Raw genomic sequence first — 11,586 nt, 5'->3', positions numbered from 1 at the left:
TGATCTCTTTGCCCTCGTCCACCGCGTATCCCTTAGACCGAGCTCTGAGCTGCTACAAGGCCAGAGTGACAGCCCCCCCACCTTCTGCTCCTGTCATCTCCCCGCCCCAGCCGCAGACCCACTGCCACCCCTGGCCGACAGGCTCATTCCCACTGGAACTAGAAGCCTGCTCCCATCCCCATCTCTGGCTATGTCATGCCCGCAAGAGCTTCTCAACCGCCTACCTCTACCTCCAACGAGATTAGAAATTGCCCTTCTCTGTTGCACATTTGCACCTACTCCATCCCGAGTTACAGTGGATGCTGATCTTTTACTGATTTCCCATCCGGGGCAGGATCCTTCAGCCTAAGGCAGGAAGGGCTACTCGGCTTAAAGCCCGTGAGATTCCAGTCTGAGAACAGGTTTGGTTCGACCGAAGAAAAACAGCGAACGAGCGGGGAGGCATGAAGCATCCCTTCTGGAACCAAAGAAAAGAATTCGACAGAGCTGGGACTGCCAGTTTGGGGGACACAGATCTCCAGCTGCTTGCTTTTATGCTAAGAATATTTGTCTGTGGTGACTATATCAGTTTCGGAGAAAGTGTGCCATATTGTCAAATCAGATTTTTAAAAATACACACTGCAAAAATGTTGAACGTGGCAGGCGTTTGTAGTGAAAAGCACTACTTTAATTGACAGCTGTTGTCTCTTTAGCTACTCCCCAGTCCCAAGTGTCCAATGAGTAACTAAGAACTGAAATCCTGGGGACACCACACATGACTCAGAGTGGAAAGTGTGGGGGCAGGGCAGGGGGGAACCTGCCTCCGTTCAATTTTACCCCAATTAAGTCGGTAAACCTTTCCCCTTGGAGAGACTGTGACAAGTACTGGGCCCAATGTTGTTTTATCATATTTTGGCAGAACCTGAAGTAAATCCCCGTCCTTTTAATCCCTTCAGGGACTTGAGAAATTTGCAGTCAGAAAGTCAGGCCTCGACTATGAATGAGATAAAAATGTGATTGAGATTTTCGACTCTATCCCAGGTTACAGTGGATGTTGTTCTAGGAGAGATTTACTCAGAGAGAAATAGAATTGTCTGGGGCCATACCCGGGAGTTTGAGCTTCCGGCAGCAGGAGTTGCAACGATGTTTTGCAATGAAGTTTCTAATTGCATCTTCCCCTAAATTGGCTGGTCCAAACACCATTCCTCTTGATCTAGAGGAAATACCAGAATATCAATGAGATCACAGCGAAGCAAAAGGAGCTCAACCGGGATTCTCTGAGATACCGAACAGTATCCCATAGTAACCCAGTAAATTCGAAGGAGCCAACAAAGAACAGAGCACTTTGGAGAAGCAACAATGTTAGGTTTGCAAATTTAAAATTCAAATGCACTTCAATCTTTGTACCCAACTCCAAGACCTGCTGTGAAACTCATTTCAACGCTAATCTGATAGAAGAGTGAATTTTCTATGTACCACAGTAAAACAAAATACAGTGAGACCCTTTTCAACGCATATGGGGTGAGAGAATGACATTCATCACCAAATGTTCTTTCTACTCCCAGCCCCGAAAGGTGAGGTGAGACGTAAAATAAACTTGCTGTCGGAACACACCTTCTGGAAAGGCTCACATACATTGTTTCAAACCCAGATGCTTTTCGGAGAGTAACTGATGTCATCAAAAATAAATTCCTGCTGCAACCCTACTTCCGGGACTCACAGCTCTTTCGACAGTTGGTTTTTATCCCACAAACTGCTCTAGCTGGGCTCTTTCTTTGTGCAAAGACAAGACCACTAGGAGACAGTGACTTCGTAGAAGTAAACTACATATGCTAAGTGTGAGTGACAAAATTATAGACAGAACCAGCCTATCTTCGGCACATTTCGAATATTCCACAACATGATCGATTCCCCAGCGGATTCGAGGACCGACGTTCACCCGCGATTAGATCACGCACGACCATCTCCCTAACTGACACCCCACACACCGCGGAGCACAGCACACCAGAAATGCTTCCAAAGAAACTTTACGAGAGCTAATATTTTATTTTAATGACATGCGGAGTGGAAACAGCACATTCTAAAATCTGAACTCAATTACCACTCTTAAATACCACGTCTTAGGAAAAAAGAGAAGCAAACTCACACAAAAGGAAACCATAAACTTCGCTTCTAAGGAATGTGGCTCTTCAAAAGGAACATGGTGTAAAAAATGGACTTTTTTTTTTTTTTCCATCTGAGTATTGAAACATTTATCTCAATTTCCACTTCCTTTTGGCAGAACAACAGTAGCTGCTCTGAAGATGTGCCAAGCTCGGGACGGGGGCTGATGTCAGTCTGCTCTCGGATCGCCTCGCTGCTCTGAGGCGAGGAGGTGGAGGAGATCTCTTGGGAGGACAAAGTGAACGGACACCCAGGATTAACTTTCCTGGTCACTCAATTGCCCTTACAAAGTGCGGCTCTGCTGGGATCTACCAGCTGCATCAGCCGCCTCTTGTTTACTACCCGTCTCTTCCAGGCATCTGCTAAGGAACGACTTCAATAAGATGAAACCGAATGTGCCCACCCCTCCCCCCCCAAAAGAAAGAGTAGAACCACTGACTACTTAGTACCAGAACTCTCCTGATGCCCGCAGAGTGAAAAATGAAGGTGTTGTTTCAGTCGTTCCAACGCAGGCATTCTGTTTCTATTCTCTCTAGCGTGACCCTGTTGGATTACTTCACTCCTGCATTCGACCTGCCATTTGCTCCCTCCCCGTAAAGCAGGAAAACCCCCAACTTAGAGATGTATCCCTGATCCGCAGATAAAAGCCATAAGCTAAGTAACTGCCCTCTGTGAGCTCTGTGAAGGTTAACACAAAAGAATCCAAGTTTCTCTAGAGTCGGTGCGAGGGCTCTGACCATTCCCCGTGCAGGGGAGAGGGGGAGGGGGTCCTGGAAACCTTCATCTGGCTCTGTTGTGTCTACAGTCCTACAGCATGCCGATGGACTAGCCGTCTCAGCAAAGTGAAGAAGAACAGTAATAACAAGAAGCTATTTTCCGGATCTTCTATGGCACAGGAGAAAGCAAGTGGTAGCTCGGTTCCGTGAGCGCGGGAACGCCAGTCAGGGCCAAGTATACACAGATTTCCTAAAGAACATGTAATCTCCGTTACCGTCCTTTTGTATTTGTCACAGGCCCCCATCCAGCAAGGCAGTAAATGGAAAACAACCCCAGACAGGTGGTGACTGAGGCCACCTCCTCCGAGGCTCAGTGACCCAAGCGGGTGCAGTGACCGGCCAGACAGGGTCTGGGGGCGGGGGGGAAGCCAGATGACCGTGTCTTGACATGCACACGTGTGGGGAAGGATGGCGACAACAGGCACTACAGGTAATACCCGAATCTGTGCCGCAAGAACTCTTCTCCTCTGGTAGAGGATTCTTCTCTTTCGGGGACCCCTTGTCCTCGCGTACAAGTTACCCATCTCCACCCAGATTCGGTATTCTCGTTGGGGAACAGGGCCGGGAGAGGCCTACTGCCCGTGTTGTTGTGAGGGGTACAGCAAGCACGTGAAAGCGCTTGCTTGAACAGGCACTTCTCCAGCGTCTGTGGTTTACACCAGGTCACCTGCTGATCCCGACATAACTGAGTCAGTAGGTCTAGCGAGGGGCTGGAGAGTCTGCGTGGCTGACAGTCTCCCACGTGGTGCACCGTGACTGGCCCGTGGCCCTTGCTTTGGGTAGCAAAGGGTTCACAAGCCCAGCACTCAAAATTGTGTGTCTCAGTGAAACAAGTAGACGCCACCTGCCACCACTGTGAGAAGTTCACCTTCACTGGGAAAACCAACGGCACCCCAAACGAGGGCACCCCACAAACCAGACAGCCTTAGCGATGCCATCCTATCAATCTCCACAGAGTTCCTGTCTTCAAGTCATGAACAACAGAAGCTGGTCCTAAGACAAGAGATTCCCTTCCTTGGTTGCCCAGCAGAATCTCGAGGGGGGACTTCTCAAAAAATACTAACACCAGGGCCCCCTCCTCAGAAATTTTGATTTGATACTCATTCTCAGCTTTTTTTCCTTCCTTTTTCTTTTTTTTTTAGTTTCCTAGGTGACCTTAATGGAAATTGAGACCCACTGGCCTACAGAACGCCATTGTCTGTCAAGTGGGATAACACGATCTTCTTAGAATGCTAAAAGGTGGAAATATTCAGGTCATATTAAATGACACACGTTGAGATCAAAATGTAACAGATGATAGAGTATACATAAACTGGGTTCGTTCTATATGCAAAACATTCTTCACTGCAAAATTATGAAGGAAGAAGGAAGTACTTAGAGTACAAGTTTCCTACTACAAACCTTTAGGAGCACAGGGCTATTGAAGAAATAATATCCTTAGCTAAAAACAACTTCAGCTCTGCTAAAATAAAAATAATAATAAAGCCTTTCCCTGTACCTAAGGGTTACAACGTGAACTCAATGCTCAAATATCATAGAAGTTGGATGCATACGGGCGTATGGATCCCCTTTATCTCCTCTAACTCACCAAGGCCAAAGAGATAAGCTAATACACATTTAGACGGACCTCTCTGCAAAGATGCCTATACAGACGAGAAGATATTTAGCGTAAATCATTGAGGAAAAGAAGAGCATTAAAGCATGAATGTTTATAGTATGAGTCCTGTGGGAGAGAAGTAAAAATTTCAGAAGTTATCGTATGAACATTGCCCACATATGTAATTTCTTTTATACATTTTTTTCCTACAGGGGCCAAATACAGACACGTAGGACAACTGAGAAGTAAAAATACCATATGCTAGCAGTTCTCAAAGTGTGGTCTCCAGGCCAGCAGCGTCAGAATCATCTGGGAGCTTGTTACCTCATTTGACCTCACCCTAGCCCCTCTGACTCATGAACACGCAATCTGTGTTTTAACAAGCTCCATGATGGTAGAGAAAGCTCCTGTTTAAGAACCGCTGTTGTCTGCCATTTTGATCAGTCCTTAATCGGCCTCACCATACTTTGCCCTCCACCTTGAACAGAAGAATACAACCTCAGACCCTCTGGTGCCTCTGTATGGGATCAAATGCCCATGAGAATTCAAAGGACAGGCAGATGACTCATTCCTCTATACAGTTTTAAGAGCATCCCTCAATTAAGTCAGACACTCTGATGCTTCCTATATAAGCCCCGCTGCTTTGGCCTCTTGTAGGTCTGCTGTTACTGACCAGCACACGTTATGCCTTCCGTTGTGACAGAACACCCTGCCGTGAGAAGATGAAGTGACTCCATTGTGAGGCCAGCAAGGGGAGCTAGGCTTCTCCTATGACATCGTTTTCCCGTCAACGCCTACAGAAGCTGAGCTCCCCCATATTTCTCATTGGCTTGGGCCACCAGAAAACTCAGGGTTAAATCTGCAACAAAATCCGAGTTACTGCATCGGTCTTTATACTTTCCACTTACGTGTATTAACTCCAAATTTCATCTTATTTTATTTCCATATGTTCTTTTTGTCCCCATTTCCTAATCTGTGAATTTTTTTTAAAAAAATCTCATTGTATTGGATATAGATACATAGATATCTAATAGAGATATCCGGCTTCTCTGCACATGTAAGCCATCTCAAAATTTTCTAGGATTTAGGCAAGAAATATAAATGCTTAAAAATTATTTTTTCCAAAAAAGATACGTGTTAAAAGCAATTTTCTAAATGATAACCTCATTAATCAACTTACTGTTTGTCTTCAGGTTTTATAACAGATGGATCAGTCAAATTCTCTCCAACACCTCCAAAGAAAAAATAAAATGCATTTAGCAAATGGGGATTTCATCTCCTCAGAAATTCAAGAAACTAATATCCAGATCTTAATTTCTTTCTTTAAACTTACATTCACCCTGTAGTAAATTCGACATTATATGAATTCAATGGACTATAACAATTACGCAGGTGTGCCTGCTGCACATTTTAGCTAATCCACGGTCTCCCGCAGCCCCCCTCCTATGCTGTAATAAACTGGGAGGCCGCAAACGAACATTTCGGTGGTGTGTTCACAGTTCCTGATAGCGGCATCCGTCATTCATTGACCATTTGTCTCCACCAGACATTCTAATTACAGTCTCTGTAATCCTCCGCAACTATAAAGGAGAAGTATTAGCGCCCTTGTGTCCTCATTTTGCCAATGAATATGTTGACGTTCGAGAAGATTAAGCAGTTTGTCGGAGGCTGCACAGTTCACCAGTGATGAGAAGAGGATGTGGGCTGAGCCGAACCTTGTGTCCCTCTCCTGAGGCCGTGGGGTCCAGAGGTGGAGTCCAACGGCGCCCAGCAAGGCTCAAGGGGCTGCGAGGTTCTGCGGAGACAACCTCTCCTCCATCGGAGACGCCCACCAGATGCTGTATAGACACAGCCTTTACCAACAGGAGCACTTCGAGGACCCCCGCCTCCAGATGTGGGTGCTGGCTGCACACGGGTTCACTTGTGAAAGTTCTTTGAGGGGTGTGCTTCTGCCATGGGCACTTTCCTGAACCAACGTTTTTCTTTCATACAATTTAGGTGTTTAAAAAAATGGACACCAGGGGCGCCTGGGTGGCTCAGTGGGTTAAAGCCTCCGCCTTCGGCTCAGGTCATGATCCCAGAGTCCTGGGATCGAGCCCCGCATTGGGCTCTCTGCTCGGCAGGGAGCCTGCTTCCTCCTCTCTCTCTCTGCCTGCCTCTCTGCCTACTTGTAATTTCTGTCTTTCAAATAAATAAATAAAATCTTTAAAAAAAAAAAAAATGGACACCAGAGTGTAAAAGGACAGCAGGAGTGGAATTCAGCGCTGACACGGATGGAAAGAGCAGTCGACACCTAGAGCGAATCGGTTATAAAATGCAAGTGGGAGGAGCGGTTCTCCGCCGGATATAACTCGTCGGGGCAAGCTGATGGGGAGGAATTGCACCATTTGGGTGCACCCCAGCCCCTTTGGAGATTGGCTTCTAAACTGCACTGGTTCTCTTTGCTTGCAAGAGAGCAACCTTGCGGGAAAACTATTTTAAAAAATCACATGAAACAGGTGCCTGGGTGGCTCAGTTGGTTAAGTGTCTGCCTTGGGCTCAGGTCATAATCCCAGGGTCCTGGGATGGAGCCCTGCATTGGGCTCTCTGCTCAGCGGGGAGTCTGCTTCTCCCTCTCCCTCTGGCCCTCCCTTACGCTCCCTCTCTCTCAAATAAGTAAATAAATAAAACATTTTTTTAAAAAATCAAATGAAATGTAGAGATTTATTATGTATTTCTATTCGGTAAAAAATATTCATGTTTTCTAACCGCTATTTTAAAAAAGATTTTTTTTTTTTGCCATGCTCAGTATGTTTTACCATATGCTAAACCTTTCATAAGAAAATGTAATCCTTATAGTTTATAGACCTTTCTCCCAAGAAACTGACTTCCTTAGAAAAATAACCTGCTTGTTGTAAGGCTTTTCAACCATTTTCATGTCAGGACCCTCTTTGCCAGCCTGGGTTAATGTTTTAAAAATGCATAATTTAAATACATAGGATGACAAAGGAAACCAATGATACTGAAATACAGTCATCAAAATATTTAAGTTGTACTGCAATACACGTGCTTCTCCATTAACACATTAAATAACAGAATCTAGTGCAAGTCTATAACTACCGTATCATCACGTCATACATATAAACAGCGTTTTGCAGTATCTGCCAACACTGGAATGTGCTTTGTTAATATCGGTAATTGCTCCTGCAAACAGTCATGGGTACCGCTAATGCCACTGTGGTTTGTGGTCTCCCCCATAATCGAAAGAAATGATGAATTTCAGTTGTGGGTTAGTGAAAATAGCGGTGTAATTTGTTTTCTCATCAAAGTTCACAGACCCTCTGGATTCTCTTTAAGAGCCTCTGGCTTACAGTCTCCATACACTGATTTCTGCACAGGGAAAGGAGCGGTCAGGCTGAAACTCAGGCTCATGGGGAGGTGTGTACAATGTGATTGGCTCGGGCTTTATTCTTTTTAAAGAAAAAGTCACAGGAAGTGACCAGGCTCTTTGTATTTTTCTCATTACAGATACAAGAAGGAACAGGGTCCCCTGACTCCACTTTTCTAATGATGGAGTAAATACACAGAAAAACAGACAGAAAGATTGTCCGAGGACCATCAGTAGAGAGACTCCAGAAGCTCCAGAAGCTAAAAATCCTTTTCATGCTGATGCTCAGATCTAACTTTAAGCCTGGACTTCCCAGCAATGACGAGAGCTTTAGGCTGATAGCTAAGGAAACTAAATTTAAGCTGGAAATGCTCAGTACCTCAAGTGGTCATACCAACGGGGGAAAAGGAAGTTTACAGGGGAGAAAAATTCTGATCAAAATCACGTCAGTTCCCGTTGACTTTCAATCTTGTTGCCTATTAGACAGGCAGGGGTCAAAGGGTCTGGGTCCCACTAACGGCTCTGTAATCTTCTAGTTCCGTGACCTGGACACCTTCTCTGATCTGAGTCTCGCTGCTCTCATCTGAAAGTGTGAATAATAATGGGCCTTATCTTATATGCTTACTGAGGATGAAATGAACTACTGTACGCAAGCTGCTTAGCAAAGGGTCCCAGAGGAAGCTAAAAAATGTCAACTGCTACCTTTATTATCTTTATTCTATCAAGGCCTCTTTTGAAATAAAATTCTGCTTTCTTACCACTGGTAAAATCATGTTCTGATTATCCCACTTCCCTAATGAATAAATTCCTCTAAAAGAATGACCGTGGAGCCTCCACAAATCTTTATATCCCTAAACCCAATCTGATGGTTCAAAGCCTCACGACTAAATGCATATTTGGGGGCCCTCCAATGGCAGCAGGAACGTTCTAGAGAGTGAGAAGATATGGAAGAAAACTGGGCATTTCAACACCAAAAAATCCCAATCACACCTGTTTACTGACGTTAACAAGGTAAACGCCCCTGTGCAGGTGCATGCTGCGTGCCCTCGTGAGGAACTCAGACACACACATTCCGATCCCAACCACCCTGAGACACATCTGTGAGCCTCGAAATCCGTGGAAATAAGGTACTTTCTTTGTAGCAGCAGAATTCAGGATGGTAGCGCTGATGGGAATGCTGACTTATTCTGGAAATGCTTTGTTGAATAAAAAAGTCTGGTATCTCCAAAGTTCTTTGAAAAATAAAATGAGCTTTTAAGGAAAGAATGATCTAGGGGTACCTGGGTGGCTCAGTCGGTTAAGTGTCCGACTCTTGATTTTGGCTCAGATCATGATCTCAGGGTCGTGAGATGGAGCCCCGAAAGGGCTCTGCACTAGGCATGGAGCCTGCTTGGGATTCTCTCTCTCCCTCTCCCTTGACTCCTCTCCCAGCCTCTCTCTCTCTAAAAAAAGAGAGAGAGAGAGACAGACAGACAGACAGACAGACAGACAGACAGACTTCTCCAGACAACTATGATTAGAAGTGTAACTGTTTTTCACTGCCATTGCTGGGAATCAAATGCTGGATTTCACATGTAATGCTGATGAGGCAGGTCCTCGCATGTAGGATTTCTAAATGGAAAGCAAGTGGAAAACTACAGCATAAATTACAAGTCAGAAGAAACTGGTCAAGCCTTTCCTTAGAGTTCAGCTCCCAGGCCCAGTGTGGCAGGCAGTTACTGGGTTCATGACTGGCACTCCCTCGGAAGAGAGTAGAAAGCAGAATTAAAAGAAAACTGCCAGGATGAACTGCCAGAGTGTTTCTCATTCTTCTTTTCCCCTTAAGCAACTGGGAGCCACAGCAAGCTGATAAAGAATCACTTCTGTTTTAAAGAGCCACTTGGAGAATACTAATGACAATAACTAGCATTATGGAGGCCTTACTGTGGGCCAAGAATTTGCCTCATTCTAGCTCCTTAACAGGAGGGATCAACAATGAGTTAAGTGCATAACAGCAGTTCCCCAATTACAAATGAGGGAAGTAGGACTCAAGGTGGTTGCCCCCCATCACAACAGCTACTTCACGCTGCAGCCAAGAGTCAGACCCCAGCACTGCAACTCCAGGCCTCTTCCTCTAAACTATTGCTACCAGGCCTCTCAGTCGCCACTCCATACCACCTGAACAACGGAGATCATCATCTCTCCAACGACAGAAAGACTAATCAGCTAAATCCAAGACCGAACCAAAAACCACGATGGCATTTTGAGAATACATATATTCTCCTCATGTTTCCCTTCCAACTTGGTTTGGATTAAATATCATAATGCATTAAGTCTTTACTCAAGTGTCTGATAGAAAATAAGTGCTTGGTAAGCATTAGCTAGTAGCTATAGTCGTGTAACTGCTCATAGTTACTATTATAGGATTCATCTTCTTCCATAAACTCAGGCCTCACCAATTGGCCAAAACTCTCCAGTAAGTATCTCAGTTGCTTCATGCTCGTTCTGTGAGGCCCACTGTCCTCCTCTTTGAAGGTCAGTGTTTTGACATAGTTTCTTGGAGTGGCCTATTTCTGCAATTCACATTAATTGCCCAGTAAAAGAATAAAGTTAATTCCATTTCCCTCCCCACCCCCCCCAAGACTATCAACGCAGCATTTGTTCTGTTTAATGTCACTTTGGATTACTTAGGGACATAAAAATCCCCAAACATAAACATCATTAAACAAAAACCTATTCAAGTGGAATAGAAAACACACTAAAGAGCCATCATTAATTCCTTAAAGTTTTTCTTTGGTTGTTTTTTTTGTTTGTTTGTTTCTGTTTTTGCTTTTTAAACAACTCCACCCAAAACTCAGAGCACAGGCACTCAAATACAGATGAAAATAATCAGCCTCTCCCCAACATGAGCTACAAAAGCAGCGCCGTGGGCACGAGCATGCTGAGTTACATGGATCACACACTTGCTGGCTGAAGAGCCGAATCATGTTGACTGTTGTAACTTTGTTTATATTGCTTCCCTAAATATTGTGTTTGAGGGTTAGAAATGTAACTCAACTCTGTGAACAGTGCCGATCTGAAAAGACAGAGAGACTTGTGTGTAGTTGAAAAAGTCTGTACACATCCTTGAACATATGGCATAAATTTCAATCAGAATTTACTGGGCATTGTTCACAATGCCTCAGGATTATGTATGTCTGCTGTGCCCAGCCTCCAAGCCTGGCTTTTGGTACAGAATCCCAGGACTGGAGAGGTGGGAAAGTCAGAGAGGACAAGGAATATGCCCAATCTGTTTATAGGAACCATAACATGGTTATGTCCTAGGAGACTCATAAAGAAAAACAGTACAGTGAGAAGGAAAGAACATGGAATGGTCAGTTTGCATCCTGGCTCCCTCTTTAGTAGCTGTGCAGCCTTGGGCAAGTTATTTAAACTTTCTGGGCCTACAGTCCCCATCATATCTACCTTGAGGTGCTGCTTCTGGGATTAAATGAGATAGCTCCTGGGAAAGTTTCTGGACTAAATCCCTTATTTAAAACCAAAGCCCCAGTCAGTGAGCCCAAGGACTAAACTTAGACCTGAATACATATTTCGTTCTGTGTCTGCAAGGAAAGCCTGCTAGAGATACTCTGTTTTGTGCTTCAGGATTATAAGTCACATGGGAGGTGTTGATAGTGGGGAGATGCACTGATCAAAGGTTTCCACTAACTATGAGTGTACTGGGT

At 44.7% G+C, this 11,586-nt stretch overlaps 1 protein-coding gene across 10 annotated transcripts in view; it reads right to left on the bottom strand.

Annotated features, from left to right (window-relative positions):
• TRPM6 (transient receptor potential cation channel subfamily M member 6) overlaps positions 1-11,586 on the bottom strand; it is a 165,920-nt gene that overhangs the window by 5,889 nt on the left and 148,445 nt on the right. For 9 of the 10 annotated variants that reach the window (XM_046022199.1, XM_046022196.1, XM_046022198.1 and 6 more), the window contains 2 exons: positions 5,696-5,747; positions 1,086-1,192 (listed from right to left, as the gene is read on the bottom strand). In XM_046022199.1, coding sequence (XP_045878155.1) covers positions 1,086-1,192; positions 5,696-5,747 — 159 coding nt within the window. Of the gene's footprint in view, positions 1-1,085; positions 1,193-5,188; positions 5,375-5,695; positions 5,748-11,586 lie in introns of those variants that run through there. The other variant, XR_006820706.1, reaches the window with a different exon arrangement.

Source organism: Meles meles, chromosome 11 (assembly GCF_922984935.1).
Source record: "Meles meles chromosome 11, mMelMel3.1 paternal haplotype, whole genome shotgun sequence".
NCBI lineage: Eukaryota > Metazoa > Chordata > Mammalia > Carnivora > Mustelidae > Meles > Meles meles.
The sequence above is the reverse complement of the archived record's forward strand: the minus strand, read 5'-3'. Positions and strand labels throughout refer to the sequence as shown.